Source organism: Bos taurus, chromosome 10, assembly GCF_002263795.3.
Source record: "Bos taurus isolate L1 Dominette 01449 registration number 42190680 breed Hereford chromosome 10, ARS-UCD2.0, whole genome shotgun sequence".
Taxonomy (NCBI): Eukaryota; Metazoa; Chordata; class Mammalia; order Artiodactyla; family Bovidae; genus Bos; species Bos taurus.
Window position 1 is genome coordinate 102205954 of NC_037337.1, and position 20284 is coordinate 102226237.

Genomic DNA, 20284 nt, shown 5'->3' on the forward strand with positions numbered 1-20284 from the left:
TGAAGGCAGGAAGAGAAGGGGACGACAGAGGATGAGATGGTTGGATGGCATCACTATGACATGAGTTTGAGCAGGCTCCAGGAGATGGTGAAGAACAGGGAAGCCTAGTGTACTGCAGTCTGTGGGGTTGCAAAGAGTTGGACATGACAGAGAAACTGAACAACAGCAAATAAATAACTATGCCAATAAAATTTAGAATTTAGAGTAAATGGACAAATTATTAAAATACATATAGTATATTAAACATAGATTAATAAAATAAGAAGTAGAAAACCTCAATATCCTTTAATCATTTAAGAAAAAGATATCAGAAGTTCTTCCATGGGAAAAGACCGGTCCCAGATGGTTTTACAGGCAAATTCTACCAAAACTTATTATTCTAGGAACAAATAATTTTAATCTTACACAAAGATTTCAAAGACACAAAAAAAGAACTACTGCAGCTCATTTTATGAGGCTGGCCTAATCTTGATGCCAAAACCTGACAAGGATATAACAAGAAAGAAAAATCATAATCTATTTCATACATGAACATAAATGTTCTTTAGAAAATGAATAAACTGAATCTATTAAAAAGCTAATAGATTACGATCAGGTTGGGCTTATTCCAAGAATGCAAAGTTAATTTAACATTTAAAAATATCAATTAATATAACATTCACAGATTAAAAGAGTAAAATTATATAATAATCATATTAATAAATGCAGAAAAAGCATTTGATAAAATTTAATATCAATTTATGATTAAAGAAACAATCTCTTAGCAAGCCTTCTTGGAAGAAAGAAATTTTCTTAACCTCTTAAATAATGGTTTAAGTGGAAAAGCATGGAATTTTTTTCAGGCAACTCGGAATAAATCTAGTAAACACTGGCAAAATGTTTATAAAGAAAATTATAAAGCTTCATTTAAAAATATTTTTAAAGGTCTAAATAATTAGAGACATCTAACTTTCCCCCAACTAAGCTATTAGATGAAATGTGTTGGGTTGGCCACAAAATCGTTTGTGCTTTTCTGTAAGGAGTTACAAAAAACCTGAACAAACTTTTTGGCCAATCCAATAATTCCAGTCAAAATCTTAACAGGTTTTTTTTTTGGTGGAAGTTGAAAAGCAAATATGAAGGTTTATATGAAGGCTCAAAGGCCTGAGGTCAGCCAGGACACCCCCAAGAAGCAAGTTGCAGGGTGGACCGACCTCACAGATAGTAACATTGTGAGAAGGATGGTAGAGCAGCAGCCGCAGAGACGGGCGCCCTCAACAGTGGGGCCAAGCGGGGATCTCACAGTCAGCTCCTCCCACGGGCCCATGTTTGATTTAAGACCAGAGCGGCCCTGGGGAGAAACAGGGAAAGGAGTCTTCAGTACGTGATGCTGGACACTTGGGTATCCCCATGGGAAAAAATGACCCTGGGTCCTTTATATCCCACATACACAAAGCAGTCAATTCCATATGGACTCTAGCTTCAGGGATGAAAGATAACCAGAGGGCTTTAGAAGACAACAAGAAAGGTTTCTTAAACTAGACACAGAACTACTGTCCTTGGATAGGACTGATTCAACTGATTCAATTATACTTTAAGAACCTCTGTTCCTCAAAAGATCCCACTAAGAGAAAGCAAAGACAGGACACAAATTGGGAGATTTTCACCACACAGGTAACCAACAAAAGCCTTTTGAACTATACATAAAGAAATCTGACAAATTATTATGAAACAGACAACCCAGGTAGAAAAGAAGACTTCTACGTGTGCTTTATAAAAGAGAAAAGCTGAGTGACCAACAAACGGAAAGGTGTTCCACCTCACTGATGATGAACGACACGCCACTTAAACTCACAGCAGGGGCACTAACCAGTGCCCGCCACTAACCGCACCCACCACTAACCAGTGCCCGCCACTGACCGCACCCACCACTAACCAGCGCCCGCCACGTCCGAGTGTTGGCGCGGGGGGCCACGTGGGCTCTTGGGCACTGCTGGTGGAGAAGAGCATGGAGACAAGCACCTTGGGAAATGGTTTGGGATTATTTGGTAACGCTGAAGATACACGCATCCTACGGTCCAACAGTTCCACTCCTAGGAGTCCACCTGCCGAAAGGCTTGCACACAGGCATCAGAGCTGAGTCAGGATACCTGTAGCAGCATGCTCATGACAGTCAGAAACTGCAAAGAGCCCACGTACCCACTTACTGCAGACGCGAAACAGAAATCCGGGTGTATTTATACAAGAAAGTACCATTCGTATAAATGAACAGACTGCTGCTGTACGTGAGAGGGATAACCTCAGAAACACAAAGCTAAGCAATGAGAAAACAAATAAGAATGTGTTATTATTGAGTACAGTTCCATTAAAAATTTTTAAAAATACACAAACCCAGAAATTTTTATTACTTAGGAATACCAACATCTGTGGTATAGAAACACAAAAGACTGCTCAACATAGAATTCAGGAGAGCAGCTAACCTGAGCAGGGGGAGGCCAGGGGTGGGGAAGTAGAGCGTATAGGAAACGCACAGCAACACTAAGGATTTCTTTCTTAAACACAGAAGCATTTATACATAGGTTACTTGCATTTTTATTTTAAATAGATTTAATAAGTAGTCTTTTGCATCTACTCAATATTTAATCACATTAAAGGATTCCAAAATATCACATGTGAAGCTGCTGTCTTCGTTGTGATAATATTTCTAGGAATGCCTTTCAGTTACTGAAACATCACCATGTACGAATGCCTTCGCCGCCCTGGCCAGGACAGCTGACTGCCCCTGGAGGAACGAACAGCTGGTGTCTCCAGGGCTGCCTAACCATCCTGACTGGCACCAGGAGATGATAAAAGTTGGTGGTCAGGCTTCCCTGGTGGCTTGGAGGTAAACAATCCACCTGCCAGTGCAGGAGACATGGGTTCAACCCCTGGTCTGGGAAGATCCCACTTGCCACAGAGCAACTAAGCCCATGCGCTACAACTGCTGAGCCCACACGCTGCCACTACTGAAGCCCTTGCGGCCCGGAGCCCGGGCTCCGCAGTGAGGAGCCCCTGCGACGAGAAGCCCACGTTCCGCAGCACAGCACAGCCGCGGCAACCGGGGAAAGCCGCATGCAGCGGCGAAGCCCTAGCACAGCCAGCGACAGCACAGAATAAACCGAGTCTGTTAAGAACTCACAGTTGCGTATCTTGAAGAAGTAGCTCAAGCTCTGTGGCTTAATGGGGACCAAGTGTGAAGGTCTAAGTGTTAGTTGCACAGCCGTGTCCGACTGCACCTCACCAGGCTCCTCTGTCCGTGGGATTCTCCAGGCAAGAATACTGGAGTGGGTAGTCATTCCCTTCCCCAGGGAATCTCCCCGACTCAGGGATCGAACTCAGGTCTCCTGCATTGCAGGCAGATTCTTTACCATCTGAGCCACCAGGGAAGCCCCAGTGGGAACCAAAAAGCTCTGTAATTCTCTGCATCAGGCTAAGATGCTAGTTCAATCAATTCTTGGTTCAACAGCCTGACCCTAACAGCAGGAAGAGCTCTCATCTCCCCCTAGCAGGGGCTGAGGAAACACCGACCACACCCCAGGCTGGGGTAGGTCACGGCTGTTGGACACCAGACACACGAGGCCGTCCCAGGCTTCCCAGAGCCTGCAGCTCTGCGGGAGACCAGCCGGTCACAGACAGATAACACCACAGGGCGGTCGGGACAGGTGCCCAGGGAACCTTGTTTAGGTTGGTGTTAAAATGTTTTACCCAGGATGGGAAGAAACCATGGGATCTACAGACTACATCTGGCCCCCGACTTTTAATAAAGTATTCTTGGGAAGAAGTTTCCCATCACAAAGGAAGAAATACAAATATTTAAAAAGCAAACAAGTCATCAGGGCTCTCAGCCCTGCTGCCATATGCTCCGCTTTTTTGAGCTTACAGCTTAACATTAAAATAACAGGCTCGCATTCCTCAAATATCTCTACTGCTGTTCCTTACTTCCACTACTTGAAAAGGCTGTCAGCTGCTGTCACTTGGAGGCATTGCCATATTAGCCACCACTGTTTACTGCCTGCACTGCTGCGCGTCTATTAGTGTAATAAGCCTGCTCCTCTCTTGGATGACACCCCAGGCTGTCTACGCGAGAGCCTCAGGCTGGAGTCTGACTTCTAACAAAGGTGCTGAGGGTGGGAGGCAGGAGTGGCCACTTTATAAATATTGATGAGAGAAATGGAATTCAGTTGCATCAGGCTAAACTTTACTGATGGGCTGCGTGTTTTTTAAAATGTTTCAACCACTTTATGGTTCCATGGGCTAACCAGCCTTGGATAAAATTCAGACATGTCCTCAGAGAGCAAAAGAGCAAGCTTGAGACCTGCAAGAAGTCAAACACGGAGGCAAAACTCTTTAATCCACTCCGCATGAATAGCTGAACCCACAGAAGAAACCTCCAGTCAGAGGCTTCCTGGATTATAATGAGAATTTTCTCGATGGGGAGAAGAGAAATGCCCTTTTCACTTGAAGACAAATGTTTGTAATGGAAATGTGTGAACCAGTTTTCCAAGGGGAGTTGCTGAAATGCACTGATTAAAACCACAGTGAGGGGAGGAGGCAGAGAAATAAAGCCACAGCTGAGCCACTTAAAATCTGTGTCGCTTCTGAAAGTGGGGAGAGCTAGCCAACCTTTCTTCCCCTGCCCCGGGCCGCCCTGCCCGCTGCTGACCCTGCATTAGAGAGTTAGAGCCTGCCGGCCCGCAGGACTGCCCACTGCTTCTGCCCACTGTGTACTGGTTACCAAGCTACTCCACCGAGGACAAAACGGGAACCGAGCAACCCCAAAGACAATGTCCTTCCCAACAAAGCCTGGTCACCGCCCTGGATTCAGGGATTCAGAGGGAAGAGGTGAAGATACGCAGACAATTCCAGCACACAGCAGTCTGTAATGACATTTCTTAGCTTACATACAAATATTGTTGATTGATTTAAGGAATTCCGTTTCCAAGAGAATAAAACTTAAGACACAAAGGGGTCAGGTATCCTGATCAAAGCTGCCTAAAGTATAGCGATCACCTGGAATCCGTGCGAGTCCTTGGTGACGGAGGACAAACGAGCTACGAAGCAACGGCTCCCACATTCCAGTCACTGGCGTTCATTCAACGTCACTTTTGCCATATCCACATATATTAATATTTTCCTTTAAATTCACCTTAAAACAACTCATTAAAAATTTTTAGTCTCCCTCTGAGCAATCGTTTCTATGAAATCACACTTTGATATGCAGCTGTATTTTTTCTAATGTTCATTTAAAAATGCATAACTGTTAAAATGAAACAGTTCATCCATAATGAATTTCAAATCATCTTGTATACCTCAAGGGTACACACTGGAAAAAAAGGATAAAGTATTTCAACTCAGGTTGATTTGAGAGACTGTTTCTAAATATCATAAAAAAATAAGAGTAAAGAGGATTTTGTACTATTTACCACCAGGATGTTCATGAAGGACTTGGATAGATTGAAGAGATAAATTTCACACTTTCTGTATAAGGAAAAATAAGTAAGTCCGGGATCACTTACATGAAATTTTCTGGATATTCGCTCAGGGCCATGTCGATGATATTCAGAGCATCATGGTAATGCTTCTGCGCTGAGAGCAGGAGGGCGAGGAGGTGCAGGGAGTTGGCATCGTCGCCTTGAAGTTGAAGAGCTTGGCGGACATACCCCAGAGCCTCTGGGATCTGGTTTAAAATAAAACCCAGAAGAATTCTCAGACACACGCACACACCCAGCCACCATTTCAGTATCTGAAAGTCATAGTATTAGTTGCTCAGTTGTGTCCGACTCTTTGCGACCCTGTGGACTGTAGCCGCCAGGCTCCTCCGTCCATGGGATTCTCCAGGCAGGAAGACTGGAACTGGTTGCCATGCCCTCCTCCAGGGGATCTTCCCAACCCAGGGATCGAACCCAGGTCTCACACACTGCAGGCGGATTCTAATCATCTGAGCCCCCAGGGACACCTCTGATCCTCTGTAAATGTCAGGAGTTGTTTCACGATGTGTCACATTCAGATTTTAAGCCATATTTATGGCCGCCCCAGGATATTAACCACAAACACGAAGACAGAGGCCCCGTTCAAGTGACGGCATGACTAATAAAGTGATACAAGAGACTCTGTTTCTCAGTATAACTGCCAGTCCCAGATCTTCTATCGCTCCCTAAATAAACAGTTTCTCTCTTTTCCCACACAACTGGTTTACTTTTGATTATGCCCAAGATAATTTCACTCTAAATGGAGACATAACAAATTGCCAAAAGTTTTTAAACTGCCTTAGCTGAACAGTTCCCATTTTTTTTTCAAGTAGCACTGAAATGAAAGTACTTAGTAAGTTTCAAAACTTTAAACAGAGCTTTCCAAACGATCAGACACCTGTGATTCTTCTCAAGTTCCTTTGTCCTGGATCTCTATTAGACATCAAGGAGAAACCCAAACAAACAAAACGCTCACACCTTTCCAAACTACAATCCAAAATAACACCACACAAGAAACAAACTGCGAGGCCACGCACAAAGCAGGTGTATCCAAGTGTAAGTAGGACCAGATACAACTTTAACCTTTAAAATCTGACAGCTGTCAAGACTTTCTTCAAAATCACCCAATACAAGCGTTGATTAAATGCATACATAACGGATATTTGAACACCAGAGTTTCCATACAGGTTTGACAGTATTCACCTGCCAGGCAGGAGACCTGGGTTCGATCCCTGGGTGGGGAAGATCCCCTGGAGGAGGAAATGGCGACCCACTCCAGTGTTCTTGCCTGGAGAATCCCATGGATGGAGGAGCCTGGCGGGCTGCAGTCTACGGGGTCACAGAGTCAGACACGACTGAGCACAGCAGCGGCAGTGGAGAGCGGGGCCTGGGGCCGGATTTCAGAGCAGGCTCAAGACAGGCCTTCTTAGCGCGCGGCCGAGGATGCCGCCTGCCTGCCCTCTCCGACCCCGGCCCGGGCTGGACCCCTCTGCTCTCCTGCTTCCTCCCAGCCCCGGTGACCATGCTCCTTAGCAGGGAGCCGTGACTTCCGTCTGTCCCTACGTCTATTTGTTTTCCTCTCTGAAGTTCCCTTTTGGATGAATATAAGGTAAAAATGCTGGTTTAGAGAGGCGTTCTGCTTCTGAGCCCTAGAATCCCAGCTATCACAGCGGGCACCTATCGTCTCACGGGGGTGAGGGGCGGGTCTGCAGTCCAGAGAGGAGACGTGCCTCGGGCGAGTCCCCCAGCCGCGTGCGGAGACCAGAGTGGCTCTACATCCAGTTCCTCCCCCGCAACCTCCTCCGGGTCAGACAGCAACGGCTCTAAGGACAAGGGGGCTTCCTTGTGGCTCAGCTGGTAAAGAATCCACCTGCAGTGCAGGAGACCCCAGTTAGATTCCTGGGTCGGGAAGATCTGCTGGAGAAGGGAAAGGCTACCCACTCCAGTATTCTGGGGCTTCCCTGGTGGCTCAGCTGGTAAAGAATCCGCCTGTAATGCAGGAGACCTGGGCTCGATCCCTGGGTTGGGAACATCCCCTGGAGAAGGGAAAGGCTACCCACTCCAGTATTCCAACCTGGAGAATTCCAGGGACTGTACAGTCCACAGGGTCACAAAGAGTCAGACACGACTGAGCAGCTTTCACTTTCATTTTGCTTTCACTAAGGACGAGGGCCCCTCCTCATCGCCCTGCCTGCCTGGGGGGCAGGCACATGGCACAGAGTCCTGCTGGGGGCCTCCGGAGGCCCCCGAGGCACCCACAGAGCTCCAGCAACTCCTCCCCTCCCTGGGGACAGCCTACTGCGCAGACAGCACTCAACCTGGTATCTAGAGAGAGTCAAAAAGGCAGGTATACTCGCGATGTCTGGGGAGGTCCAACCCAATCAAGAAAAAATGGATACAGGGTTCAAAGTGGTGCTCTCAGAGGCTAGACTGACCTGAAGGAATTCCAGGTTGGTTCCTTCATTCACCCAGTATTAGTGAGTGCCTACCACATGCTTATTTAACTTCTATGCAGAGTACATCATGAGAAATGCTGGGCTGGATGAAGCACAAGCTGGAATCAAGATTGCCGGGAGAAATATCAATAACCTCACATATGCAGATGACACCACCCTTATGGCAGAAAGTGAAGAGGAACTAAAAAGCCTCTTGATGAAAGTGAAAGAGGAGAATGAAAAAGTTGGCCTAAAGCTCAACATTCAGAAAGCTAAGATCATAGCATCTGGTCCCATCACTTCATGGGAAATAGATGGGGAAACAGTGGAAACAGTGTCAGACTTTATTTTTTGGGGCTCCAAAAATCACTGCAGATGGTGATTGCAGCCATGAAACTAAAAGACACTTACTCCTTGGAAGAAAAGTTATGACCAACCTAGATAGCATATTGAAAAGCAGAGATATGACTTTGCCAACAAAGGTCCATCTAGTCAAGGCTATGGTTTTTCCAGTGGTCATGTATGGATGTGAGAGTTGGACTGTGAAGAAAGCTGAGCGCCAAGAATTGATGCTTTTGAACTGTGGTGTTGGAGAAGACTCTTGAGAGTCCCTTGGACTGCAAGGAGATCCAACCAGTCCATTCTGAAGGAGATCAGTCCTGGGTGTTCATTGGAAGGACTGATGCTGAAGCTGAAACTCCAATACTTTGTCCACCTCATGTGAAGAGTTGACTCATTGGAAAAGACTCTGATGCTGGGAGGGATTGGGGGCAGGAGGAGAAGGGGAGGACAGAAGATGAGATGGCTGGATGGCATCACCAACTCGATGGACAACATGAGTTTGAGTGGACTCCAGGAGTTGGTGATGGACAGGGAGGCCTGGCATGCTGCGATTCATGGGGTCGCAGAGTTGGGTAGGACTGAGTGACTGAACTGAACTGACCACGTGCCAGACAGTGCGCCAGCTGCCAGGGCAAAGCAGTGATGGTGACAGATGGGGGTTCCTGCCCTTGGGGAACCTGAAGTCTAGAGAGAAAGACAGCGAACAGGAGCACAGGGCAGGAGGGAGGAGCGGAGTAGGGAGCCGGGTGAAGGGGCTTCACGGAGGAGGCGGGAGGAGGTCCTGGCACCGAGGGAGGTGGGCGGTGGGTCACCAGCCCACAGCTCTCGCTGCAGCAGCGCGTGGTCAGGCCAGCGGTGAGCCGCGCGAGGCCAGGCGGCAGGACCTGGACACGGACGGGGTCTCTTGGTTCCCACGGTCCCCGGCCCCTAACGGGAGCCGCCTAGCACCCTTTGCCAGGCTCCAGGAGGTCAGATGCGTGGGCACAGCCTGGCCTGTGGAAGGGCATGTCTGGGGAGCTGACCCTTGAGTCACCCTCCAGCGGGCGCTCGGGAATGTGCTGGGGTCACCACCAGCGTCTCTCACTGGTGGGCCGGTGGGCACCGGGCCAGAGTCCCCAGGACCGCTGGGAGGGGGCCGCAGCGGGGGAGGGCGGTAAAAGCAGCATCAGGAAGCTGCCGCTGGGAAGGTGGAGACCAGTGGAGCGAGTCTCTGAGGCCAGGCGGGCACCGCGGGGGCTCGTTTCTGGGAGCCCCTGTGCATCACTGTTCACCGTCCTCCGTGTTTGAAAGGGACGGGTCTCCTCTGCGCACACCACCGGCATCCTCGGGCCGACGTCCGGGCCCCTCCGGTGACGGAGTCCCTGCCGCGCAGCTCAGCCCCGGGCTCTCTGAGCGAGCGACGGGGGCTCCCTGGCGACCCCTGGGGTCACCAAGTGCTGCCCCGTCCCCACCCGACCCGGGGAGCCCTCCAGATTGCGGGTGTGATCTCCAAAAGCAGGGCCCGGCCTGCCTTGTGTCTGCACAGCTGCTGCTCCAGCGGACGAAACCCTGGGGCCTATGCGAGAACTCAGCGTCCCGGAGAGAGGCTTCAGGGCAGCCCCAGGGGGCCGAATGCAGACGGTACCCCCCAGGCCCCGCTGAGACGGGAGTGGGCGCCGGGTGCGGGGCCGGCGGGACTGACCTGTCTGGAGATGGCGAGCTGCAGGGCCAGGTAGAAGGCGGCCTGGTGGTCCGTGGGTGACAGGCTGTGGGCCCTGCAAGAGCGTGGGCAGCGGTTAGAGCCAGAGGCCACTGGGTGCCCTGTCCCATCAAGGGTTCCCATTGGTCCTTTTACTTATACCAAGGCCCCATATTTAACAACCGTCTATGTTGCTAGGTGCATACAAATCAAAGTATTTGATAGCCCTTATGGACTCAACGTTTTCTTTTTATACAAGATAGCATCTTAGTCTGTCTCCAGTAAGTTCTTGTGACTAAAACCCTAGTTGGTATGGCACTGACTTGACACTGCAGACGCGTTTCGGTTCGTGTTTGCATGGCCTATCTCTTGTGGCCTCTTTACGTCACACTTTCTATGTTCTTACAAGTCAGTGACCTCTCTTGCAAACAGGTTAAATTTCTTATAGATCCAGTGTTACTGTCTTTGTCTAGCTCTATAACACAGTCACTTATAGTTATTATACTGATTCATATATTTGGTTTTAAGTATTTCCTTTTTGGGGTGCTTTCTATTTTTCCTGCCTGATCCCGGTTTCTTTCTGCATTCTTTCCTTATTTGGGAATTATTACTTTTTAATCAGCCTAACAACAGACTGGTTCCAAATAGGAAAAGGAGTATGTCAAGGCTGTATATTGTCACGCTGCTTATTTAACCTCTATGCAGAGTACATCATGAGAAATGCTGGGCTGGAAGAAGCACAAGCTGGACTCAAGATTGCCGGGAAAAATATCAATAACCTCAGATATGCAGATGACACCACCCTTATGGCAGAAAGTGAAGAGGAACTAAAAAGCCTCTTGATGAAAGTGAAAAAGGAGAGTGAAAAAGTTGGCTTCAAGCTCAACATTCAGAAAACTAAGATCATAGCATCTGGTCCCATCACTTCATGGGAAATAGATGGGAAACAGTGGAAACAGTGTCAGACTTTATTTTGGGGGGCTCCAAAATCACTGCAGATGGTGACTGCAGCCATGAAATTAAAAGACACTTACTCCTTGGAAGGAAAGTTATGACCAACCTAGATAGCATATTGAAAAACAGAGACATTACTTTGCCAACAAAGGTCCATCTAGTCAAGGCTATGGTTTTTCCTGTGGTCATGTATGGATGTGAGAGTTGGACTGTGAAGAAAGCTGAGCGCCAAGAATTGATGCCTTTGAACTGTGGTGTTGGAGAAGACTCTTGAGAGTCCCTTGGACTGCAAGGAGATCCAACCAGTCCATTCTAAAGGAGATCAGTCCTGGGATTTCTTTGGAAGGAATGATGCTAAAGCTGAAACTCTAATACTTTGGCCACCTCATGCGAAGAGTTGACTCATTGGAAAAGACTCTGATGCTGGGAGGGATTGGGGGCAGGAGGAGAAGGGGAGGACAGGACGAGATGGCTGGATGGCATCACTGACTCGATGGACGTGAGTCTGAGTGAACTCCGAGAGTTGGTGATGGACAGGGAGGCCTGGCGTGCTACGATTCATGGGGTTGCAAAGAGTCGGACACGACTGAGAGACTGAACTGAACTGAATCAGCTTTAACTTTTAAACCAGTCATACGTGTTGCTAAAAGTTTTACAGTATTTTTAAATACGAATAGCCTTAGTACAATAAAGTCTAACTACAACTTAAAGTTTTTGTTTCATTTAAACTATTCTCTGTCCACTAGCTAATGGAATGCACACATGGGATGACACGTTTCTGGGTTTTGTCTCGCATCAGCAATGGCAGCCGATGAGCCTGGCTTCGAGAAGGAGCCTGAGGTGGAGAATCGCAGGCCACGGTCTGATCCCCCCGCAGGCGCCTCCCTCGGGCTGGGCGCCCACGTGTCACCCTGGGAGGCGTGAGCACTCCTGGCAGGCCAACGGCTGCTGTGGTTAAGTTTTGGCTTGGCCTTGATGCTACTTCATCCAAATTCCTGGATTTCAGAGAAACTATATGGCAATCAAAGGCCTGGCTTTGCTTATAAAATGAGGTTTTGGTTTTTTGATGAACTGCAGGGAGAAATGGAGGATATTCATTCAGTCTTTTGAAGGTTCTGCTAAGTCCCATGTAGTTTTCTAAGGACACGCAGCTGTGACATGTAAGACTCCATGCTCAGACACTAGACTTAGTCTATCAGGTGGCTTCTGGCACCAACAGGAAGAGGCTATCCTAGCCTCTTACTTGATGGCAAGCATGCCATCCTTGCTTTCATGTGGAAGTCTACTGTATTTTATAAGCAATCAAAATGTGGCTATAGATGAGACATGATTCTGTGTTTAACAGTCTGGTGGGAAGAGAAAAACAAACTTTTACTTTCTTTAAGAGGCACTGTGGAGCAGACTAGTTACAAACGGGGAGGCCCAGACAGTGAACAAAACTTCAGGCTCTTCCGTCAACATTCTGTGATTAAGGGAGGATCTTCTAACAGCAAATTCAAGATGAGAAAGAATGCCAAATCACCATGGCATCAACTGTGGCACACACACCGAGGATGGATTTCTACAGTAATGAGGCCTTTTTAACGGGGCTGTCTGTCTGCTGTGGGGGAAAAGTCTTCTGAGTGTTTGCAACCCAGAAAATATGTGAAGTTCAACAAACTGGGGCATTATTTGGGCAAAGACCCTGATGCTGGGAAAGACTGAAGGCAGGAGGAGAAGGGGACGACAGAGGATGAGATGGTTGGAGGCATCACCGACTTGATGCACGTGAGTTTGAGCAAGCTCTGGGAGCTGGTGATGAACAGGGAGGCCTGGCTTGCTGCAGTCCATGAGGTTGCAGAGAGTTGAACACAACTGAGCAACTGAACTGAACTGATTTGGGCAAATGTTGTAGCTCGTGTGTGGGACTCGGGGGAACTAGGGGGTTGAGGTGGGATCCTCTGTCCCTTTTACAATCTTAAGAGCAAAACTCCTATCCCTGGGAAATAAGCTTGCCTCAAAACACAGCTGGAGGACCTCTCTCACTTCAGTCTGAGAAGCTGAGGCTGAAGACCTGCCTTTGTTGCCCTTGGAGATGTCTAATTTCTAGCGGAGGCCTACTCAGAATGCCCCAGTTTTTATTACTTGACAGGCATTGGTTTTCCACGAATTTGTACATCAAAGAATTTTTTTCTTTGGTGTTCATAAAAAGTAAGATTGGAATGTCATGGTTTTTGTCTCTCCCAATTATTCAGGGAAAATGAATACAAAATGAATTATGAAGAAACTTTGAATTAGTTAGCATTATTTATTTTATCTCATCTTCTTTCACAATTAATAAAACCAGCTTCCTACAACCCTCAAAAAGAATTCCACAGAGCTATAATTTTCTCAGCACGGTTTAGATTTTTTACAAATGAAGTTAAATTAAATCATGGTTGCCTCTACCCAACACCAACCAAGTAGAAAGCTGGCAGTGGTCTGGAGAACTCAGGGTATAGATAAGAATAGTTCTGACCAAGGGTCCTACTTAGCATCTTCAAACAATTATTAACTATTAATCCACAGCACCAAGAAAGAGATGTGCTAGACATCTTGGCATCACTGGGGTGCATTAGGACAACATCTGAAGAACTGTCAATGCAGCTAATAATGAATATCCAGTCACCAAATTTCTAATGAGTTAAAACTTAAACACACACATTTTAAAACAGCTTATTTCCATAACTTGGTTAAAGAGATCATCTGATCACTTCAGCCTATGAAAGAAAAGAGGAAACACGGAGCTGCCCAAGAAAACTAGAAAAGTTCATGGTGTTCATCTCAGGTAGACTCTAAAAACCTCTCTTCAGTTGTGCAGGACAACTTCGGCAGCGAGGCCGCCTGTGACACCGTATCTGTACGCCCACAGAAAACCTGCTCGACAGAAATCATCAAGCAGTGCAGGCGAGAGGAAGGGCGTTAGTGATCTTGAAAACCGCAAGCCTGCTGGACTCTGTACGTGAGAAGAGAGCAGCCCTCTAAACCCCATTCCCACGCGGTGAGTACCTGGTGAAGCTGCTAAGAGAAATTCAAATTCCTAAAAGTGTCATCACAGGGAAGCTCACGAAGTGCTTCCCTTGTCAAAGCGCCTCCATATTCATTAATTCCATGCTTCTCCCACAGGAACAGAGCAACTGTTAAACTACTGGCCCACTGAGGCCACATCTATTCATCCACCCATCCATCCATCCATCCAGTCATTCATTCATCCATCCATCTACTCAGCCAGCCAGCAATTCACTCAGCCATCCATCCATCCATCCATCCATCCACTCACTCACTCATCCATTCATGCAGCCACTCAGCCAGCCAGCCGTTCACTCAGCCATCCATCCATCCATCCATCCATCCACATATGCAGTACCTACTGTGATGCCAGGCCCTAGCCCCAATGAGAGCCCCCAGAAGCTGCCACTCAGATCAATTCATCTTCTTAGCAAGCTCTGCAAACAACACTGTTTTTCTTCACTACACTTTTGTATAGGACAATGAGTTGGTTCAACCTCTTAGGCTGAACTTATAAGCATATGAACAGCTGAAAGTCTCAATATTTTGGTGCAATCACGTAACTGGGATGTCTTCAAAAATCACCTTTCTGAATCCAAGAGGGAGCAAACCTTTCTGAATTCAGACTCCAGTCATAACTGAGTTAATTTTCATGTTAGCTCTGCAGCCTCACCACTTTTTGAGTTACATCATTTTCTTTTTAACCAAAAATTACCAAACAGTTGTATTAAAAGAATTGTGGGAAGACTTAAAATATATGGTAAAAAAAAATTTTCACCCAAATGATTTTTAAATATCCATTTACATATAAGAATACAAGTCCTTCTGGTGTACTTAAAATCGTTTCCTTATAGATTTTTGTGACATGTACTGTAACACTAGGAAAGTCCTAGTTAATGTGTACTTGAAACAAAATATTTTGATTCCTTTGGAAAATATACTTAAATACACATAAATACAAATTTAGGTTAGCCTTCCCCAATATAATCACATGGGTTAGTAGGATTTTATTCCTCTTTATTCCCATGCGAACTAATATTTTAAAAATCCCTTTGAATTAGAAACTAAGAAAAAGAGGAACAAAAAGAAATTCAGGCCAAGGGAACAGCTGTTATATAACATGAAGTTATGAGTTCTGCGGCTCAAGGCAGACCACCACCATGGCTGTTTTTAGAGAGCCAATAAGATGAGCTGGTTTAAGAAAAGTGAAACAGATGTAATGACCACTTTCTTAGGCATCCATGTGTGGGTTTTATAAACTAGGACTGGAAAATTTAAAACTCCAAATCATTTGAAATGGAAATGCTTTCCACACTCGGTGCTGAAGAGCATCAACAGAAACTTCGTACAGAGACAGGAGGTCTGTTTGCAGCTGTCAGTTGGTACTTTCTGTCATTAACCAGTCTGGGACTGGCAATGTGAAGGAGCTATGGTGAGCCTGCTAAGAAAGGGAAAGGAAAGAGATGAAAGCATCTCAGACTAACTGAACCCAGCGGTAATGATCTCCTTAAAAAAGGAGCACGTCCATGGTGACGGACCTGCAGCAACCCTGGTTCTAAGAACAGAGCTCCATCAACAATTATCAGGGACCAAAAGAAGGCTCAAACTACCGCACAATTGCACTCATCTCACACGCTGGTAAAGTGATGCTCAAAATTCTTCAAGCCAGGCTTCAGCAATACGTGAACCATGAACTTCCAGATGTTCAAGCTGGTTTTAGAAAAGGCAGAGGAACCAGAGACCAAATTGCCAACATCCGGTGGATCATGGAAAAAGCAAGAGAGTTCCAGAAAAACATCTATTTCTGCTTTATTGACTATGCCAAAGCCTTTGACTATGTGGATCACAATAAACTGTGGAAAACTTCCAGAGATGGGAATACCAGACCACCTGACCTGCCTCTTGAGAAACCTATATGCAGGTCAGGAAGCAACAGTTTAGAACTGGACATGGAACAACAGACTGGTTCCAAATAGGAAAATGAGTACGTCAAGGCTATATATTGTCACCATGCTTATTTAACTTATATGCAGAGTACATCATGAGAAATGCTGGGCTGGATGAAGCACAAGCTGGAATCAAGACTGCCGGGAGAAATATCAATAACCTCAGATATGCAGATGACACCACCCTTATGGCAGAAAGTGAAGAGGAACTAAAAAGCCTCTTGATGAAAGTGAAAGAGGAGAATGAAAAAGTTGGCTTCAAGCTCAGCATTCAGAAAACGAAGATCATGGCATGCGGTCCCATCATTTCATGGGAAATAGATGGGGAAACAGTGGAAACAGTGTCAGACTTTATTTTTTGGGGGCTCCAAAATCACTGCAGATGGTGATTGCAGCCATGAAACTAAAAGACGCTTACTCTTTGGAAGAAAAGTTATGACCAACCTAGACAGCATATTGAAAAGCAGAGACATTACTTTGCCAACAAAGGTCCGTCTAGTCAAGGCTATGGTTTTTCCAGTGGTCATGTATGGATGTGAGAGTTGGACTGTGAAGAATGCTGAGCGCTGAAGAATTGATGCTTTTGAACTGTGGTGTTGGAGAAGACTTTTGAGAGTCCCTTGGACTGCAAGGTGGTCCAACCAGTCCATCCTAAAGGAGATCAGTCCTGGGTGTTCATTGGAAGGACTGATGCTGAAGCTGAAACTCCAATACTTTCACCACCTCATGCAAAGAGTTGACTCATTGGAAAAGACTCTGATGCTGGGAGGGATTGGGGGCAGGAGGAGAAGGGGACGACAGAGGATGAGATGGCTGGATGGTATCACCAACTCAATGGACATGAGTTTGAGTAGACTCTGGGAGTTGGTGATGGACAGGGAGGCCTGGTGTGCTGTGATTCACGGGGTCACAAAAAGTCAGAGATGACTGAGCGACTGAACTGAACTGAGAGATCCTCCCAGAACTTCAGGGTAGGTAACTGAGCTTCTAATATAACAAGAAGAAATCAGGGTAACACAGATATTTAAGGCGACAGGGTCAATACTAATTCTACATTGGACGTCACGGTGCTATACTCTCAGTGATTCATTATACCTCCAGTAAGAATCAGATCAGGGCACCATGGTACAGGGGGCTTCCCACATGGCACTGGTGGTAAAGAACCCGCCTGCCAATGCAGGAGATGTAAGAGACCTGGGTTCAGTTCCTGGGTTGGGTAGATCCCCTGAAGGAGGGCATGACAACCCACTCCAGTATTCTTGCCTGGAGAATCCCATGGGCAGAGGAGCCTGGCAGGCTACAGTCCACAGGGTTGCAAAGAGTCAAACACGACTTAGCCACAGCTGCAGTGGTGTAGCGGATACCAGAGAAGCTGGTCAGCATCAGAGACCTTGACCTTCTCGACTTTCACAGCCACAGGGCTCTGGCTCTTCATCCCTGCGTCTCAGACCCTCACCTGCAATGAACACACACTTTGTCTTGTCTACTTACTGATGTGGGCCAAGGCTCAAGTGAAGGGTGTGAACGAGCCCTGGGACATTCAAGCATCGTCTAACATAAGGCCTTCTCTAATTTCGTGAAAGGCACGGCAATGGAGGTGACTGTAAGGTGTTACAGAACACGGCAGGGATAGAGAGCCCTGGGCCTGCTGGCCTGACTGTCTTAGGTAGTATTTCAGAGACTGTCCTAATATCTGGCTTTTTTCATTTCCTAATATAAAAATCTGCAGCTTGACATGTTAAAAAAGAAAAAAGCAAGCAAAGAATGATCCTTTTTCTAGATGATGAAAAATGTCTTTAATAAAAGGAATCATCTCCGTGGACATAAAAAGTACCTCTCTTGGAGCTGAAATAACTCGATTAGGAATGAAAATGTGCCCAGATTAATAAACAGATGAAGAATGCGGATCTACATGGCAACAAGTGATGCAGCAAGTTTTATGCTGTATGTTCAGTGCTCAAGAGGAAAGACTTCCAGGGGTGGAACACTGTTTACATAACCCTTATAAATATCTCTTCTTTTTATACTCACCACACTCTGGTGTCATTGTGTACAGCCGAGTGAAGAGAGGAACTCCCACTCACCTCTGAAACGCAAGAAGCGCCTTTCTCTGAAGGACCTCCTGCATCCCTCGCAGAGAAGCTAAGGAAAGGGTTCAGTTAGTCAGCGACATGGAGATCAGGGAGTTTTCAACAAATACCAAACATCACAAAACCACACATTTGACTGGATTAAGAGCCACAGATTCTGGGTGCCTACCTGCCCAGCCTGCCCCGGTGCTATAGAGGCTAGCAGACAAAGGCTAGGTCAACCTGAGGTCCTTACACTTGGGCGTAACTGTGCAACCATGCCAAGGGGAGAATGGGCGGTGGCTGGTCAATCTTGGCACCCCCAGGAAAAGGGGCCCATCTTCAAAAGACCAGCTGGGAATTCCAGACAGAAAAACATTCTCAAGGGCAGGCGTGTAATCCCCAGGTGAAGCACGATTCTGCCAAAATGGACTAGGAGAGATTCAAGCACCAGTGGGTGGATTAAACAGTCTTCAGAGAGCCTTCTGGCACCAAGAACCAAGGACACCAGCCTAAGGCCATGAAAGACAAGTTTAATTCACATGGGCAATAACCAGGACCTCTGATATCTTGATGTGAACCCCAGAGACAGACCAGGCAAGCTCAACAGTGAGACTAAATCAGCTCAACCCTTCCTCGGTATACAGCACATGAGAAACGGCACCTCAGAATCTGGTAGAAACTAAAAAGATACTTCTTGCTGCAACAACAGAAAAAGTCCTAGAGGATCCTGCTTATGGTTGCCTCTGGAGATGGCCCTTATCTAACAAATCCAACAAGGCAGAGCCCATCCTGACATTGCTCTGAGGATGGCGGAGGGCTGCCAGAACTGGATGTAGCTGAAACCTATCGCTAACTCAGAACAATAGTAAGTGAGCTAGAGGGAAGCAGAGGGGTGAACCAGGGGAACCACAGACACAGATGAACCCAACAGGGCCATGTGACTCCCCCAAAGTTACAGGGCTAATCAGGGGTACAGACCAAACCAAGAATTTACATGGATAAATACAAGGTATTAAATTTCACTTCACTGAAAGTCTGCTATAGTTAAAAGATGTTTTGGGTATTGCCAGTATATCAAATGTATATGAAAAATTAGCAAAAAATCCATTACTGAAAATCAAAGGATATGCAAAATTTCTCCAGGATCTTTGATATTTTAGAGCAGAGGAAAGAAAGATTTGGGGTAACATGTGAAATAAACTCTAGCAATATTATGAAGGAAGAAAAAGGAAATGAGTGCTAGGGTAGTGTTTTCTCTTAAGGGGGTTGTAATTGCTGGGGACACATGAAGGGCTCCCAGGTGGCTGGCAAAGTTCTATCTCCTGAGCAGGGTGGTGACTGTAAGAATAGTTTCCCTTATACTAATTTATTGAGTTAGATAATTTTTGAGATTTTTTGGGGGGGTATCTGTGTTACATTTCACAGCAAAACGTTCAAGAAATAATAGATCATAAAAACAATTTATCAATTGACCCTTTCTGTAAACATTGAATTGAAAACCTCATTAAGTGCAAAAAACACACTTAAGATTTGTTTTTAGCCAAGAACACATCTACTGAAGCAGTAAATACATCCAGAATGTACAGAGTCACTGCATGTACTGTGCACCCCTGGACCACACACACGCCTGTGAACTAAGACGTGCAAACGGAGGGGGCGGGCCCTGAGAACCCAAGGTGGGCTTTCTGGGGGAGGTGAGCCCCGAACACTCCTGTGTTCTTGTGTCTAAGACCAACATCCCTTCACACGGGGCGGGCTCGGGCCGGGGCTGGGGCACAGCTGGGTCAGGCCAGGTGGGTTGAGTCATCTCTCATCGCACAGCCCTAGGCAGACCCCCCACATCTTCCAGCAAGGCTCCACCAGCACATGTCCCCGTGAAGAGGGGCCTGGGCGCCCAGGCCCAGGGCCATTGTCACCCGCTCCCCGTCTCTGCCCTGTCTGAGCAAAGAGGACGCCGGGGCAGGGATCCCGGGACAGGGGGGCCCACCCCGTGCCCTCTGGACACTTGGGGGAGCGGCAGTGCCGCCAGCCCCCGTGGGCGGCCCCACTCACCGTCAGTGGCCTGCAGACTGTAGGTCAGCCCCAGGGCCAGGTAGCCTTTGGCCTTGAACTCTGACGTTTTCTCTCCCGCATCAACCACCGTTTTGGCAAACTTCTCAGCTTCTTCCAACTGAAAAACCAGATCAGTTAAAAACAACACCCTGCAGAATTTCTAATGAGAGTTCCCAAAAGCATCCGCTGCCAAAGATGATTTCTGATGAGTCACTGTTAAAATAAGTCCCCAGCCTTCCAGGGCCACTCTGGAGACTGCGTTCTCTTAATTTGAGCCTCTCAAACAGGCCTC

The 20284-nt window shown here is 46.8% G+C and overlaps 1 protein-coding gene across 8 annotated transcripts in view; it reads right to left on the bottom strand.

Moving 5' to 3' along the window:
* TTC7B (tetratricopeptide repeat domain 7B) overlaps positions 1–20284 on the bottom strand; it is a 304954-nt gene that overhangs the window by 75099 nt on the left and 209571 nt on the right. For all 8 annotated transcript variants that reach the window (XM_059890973.1, XM_024998170.2, XM_024998169.2 and 5 more), the window contains 4 exons: positions 19993–20110; positions 17953–18010; positions 9945–10017; positions 5535–5695 (listed from right to left, as the gene is read on the bottom strand). In XM_059890973.1, the coding sequence (XP_059746956.1) occupies positions 5535–5695; positions 9945–10017; positions 17953–18010; positions 19993–20110 (410 nt within the window). The remainder of the gene's footprint in view (positions 1–5534; positions 5696–9944; positions 10018–17952; positions 18011–19992; positions 20111–20284) is intronic.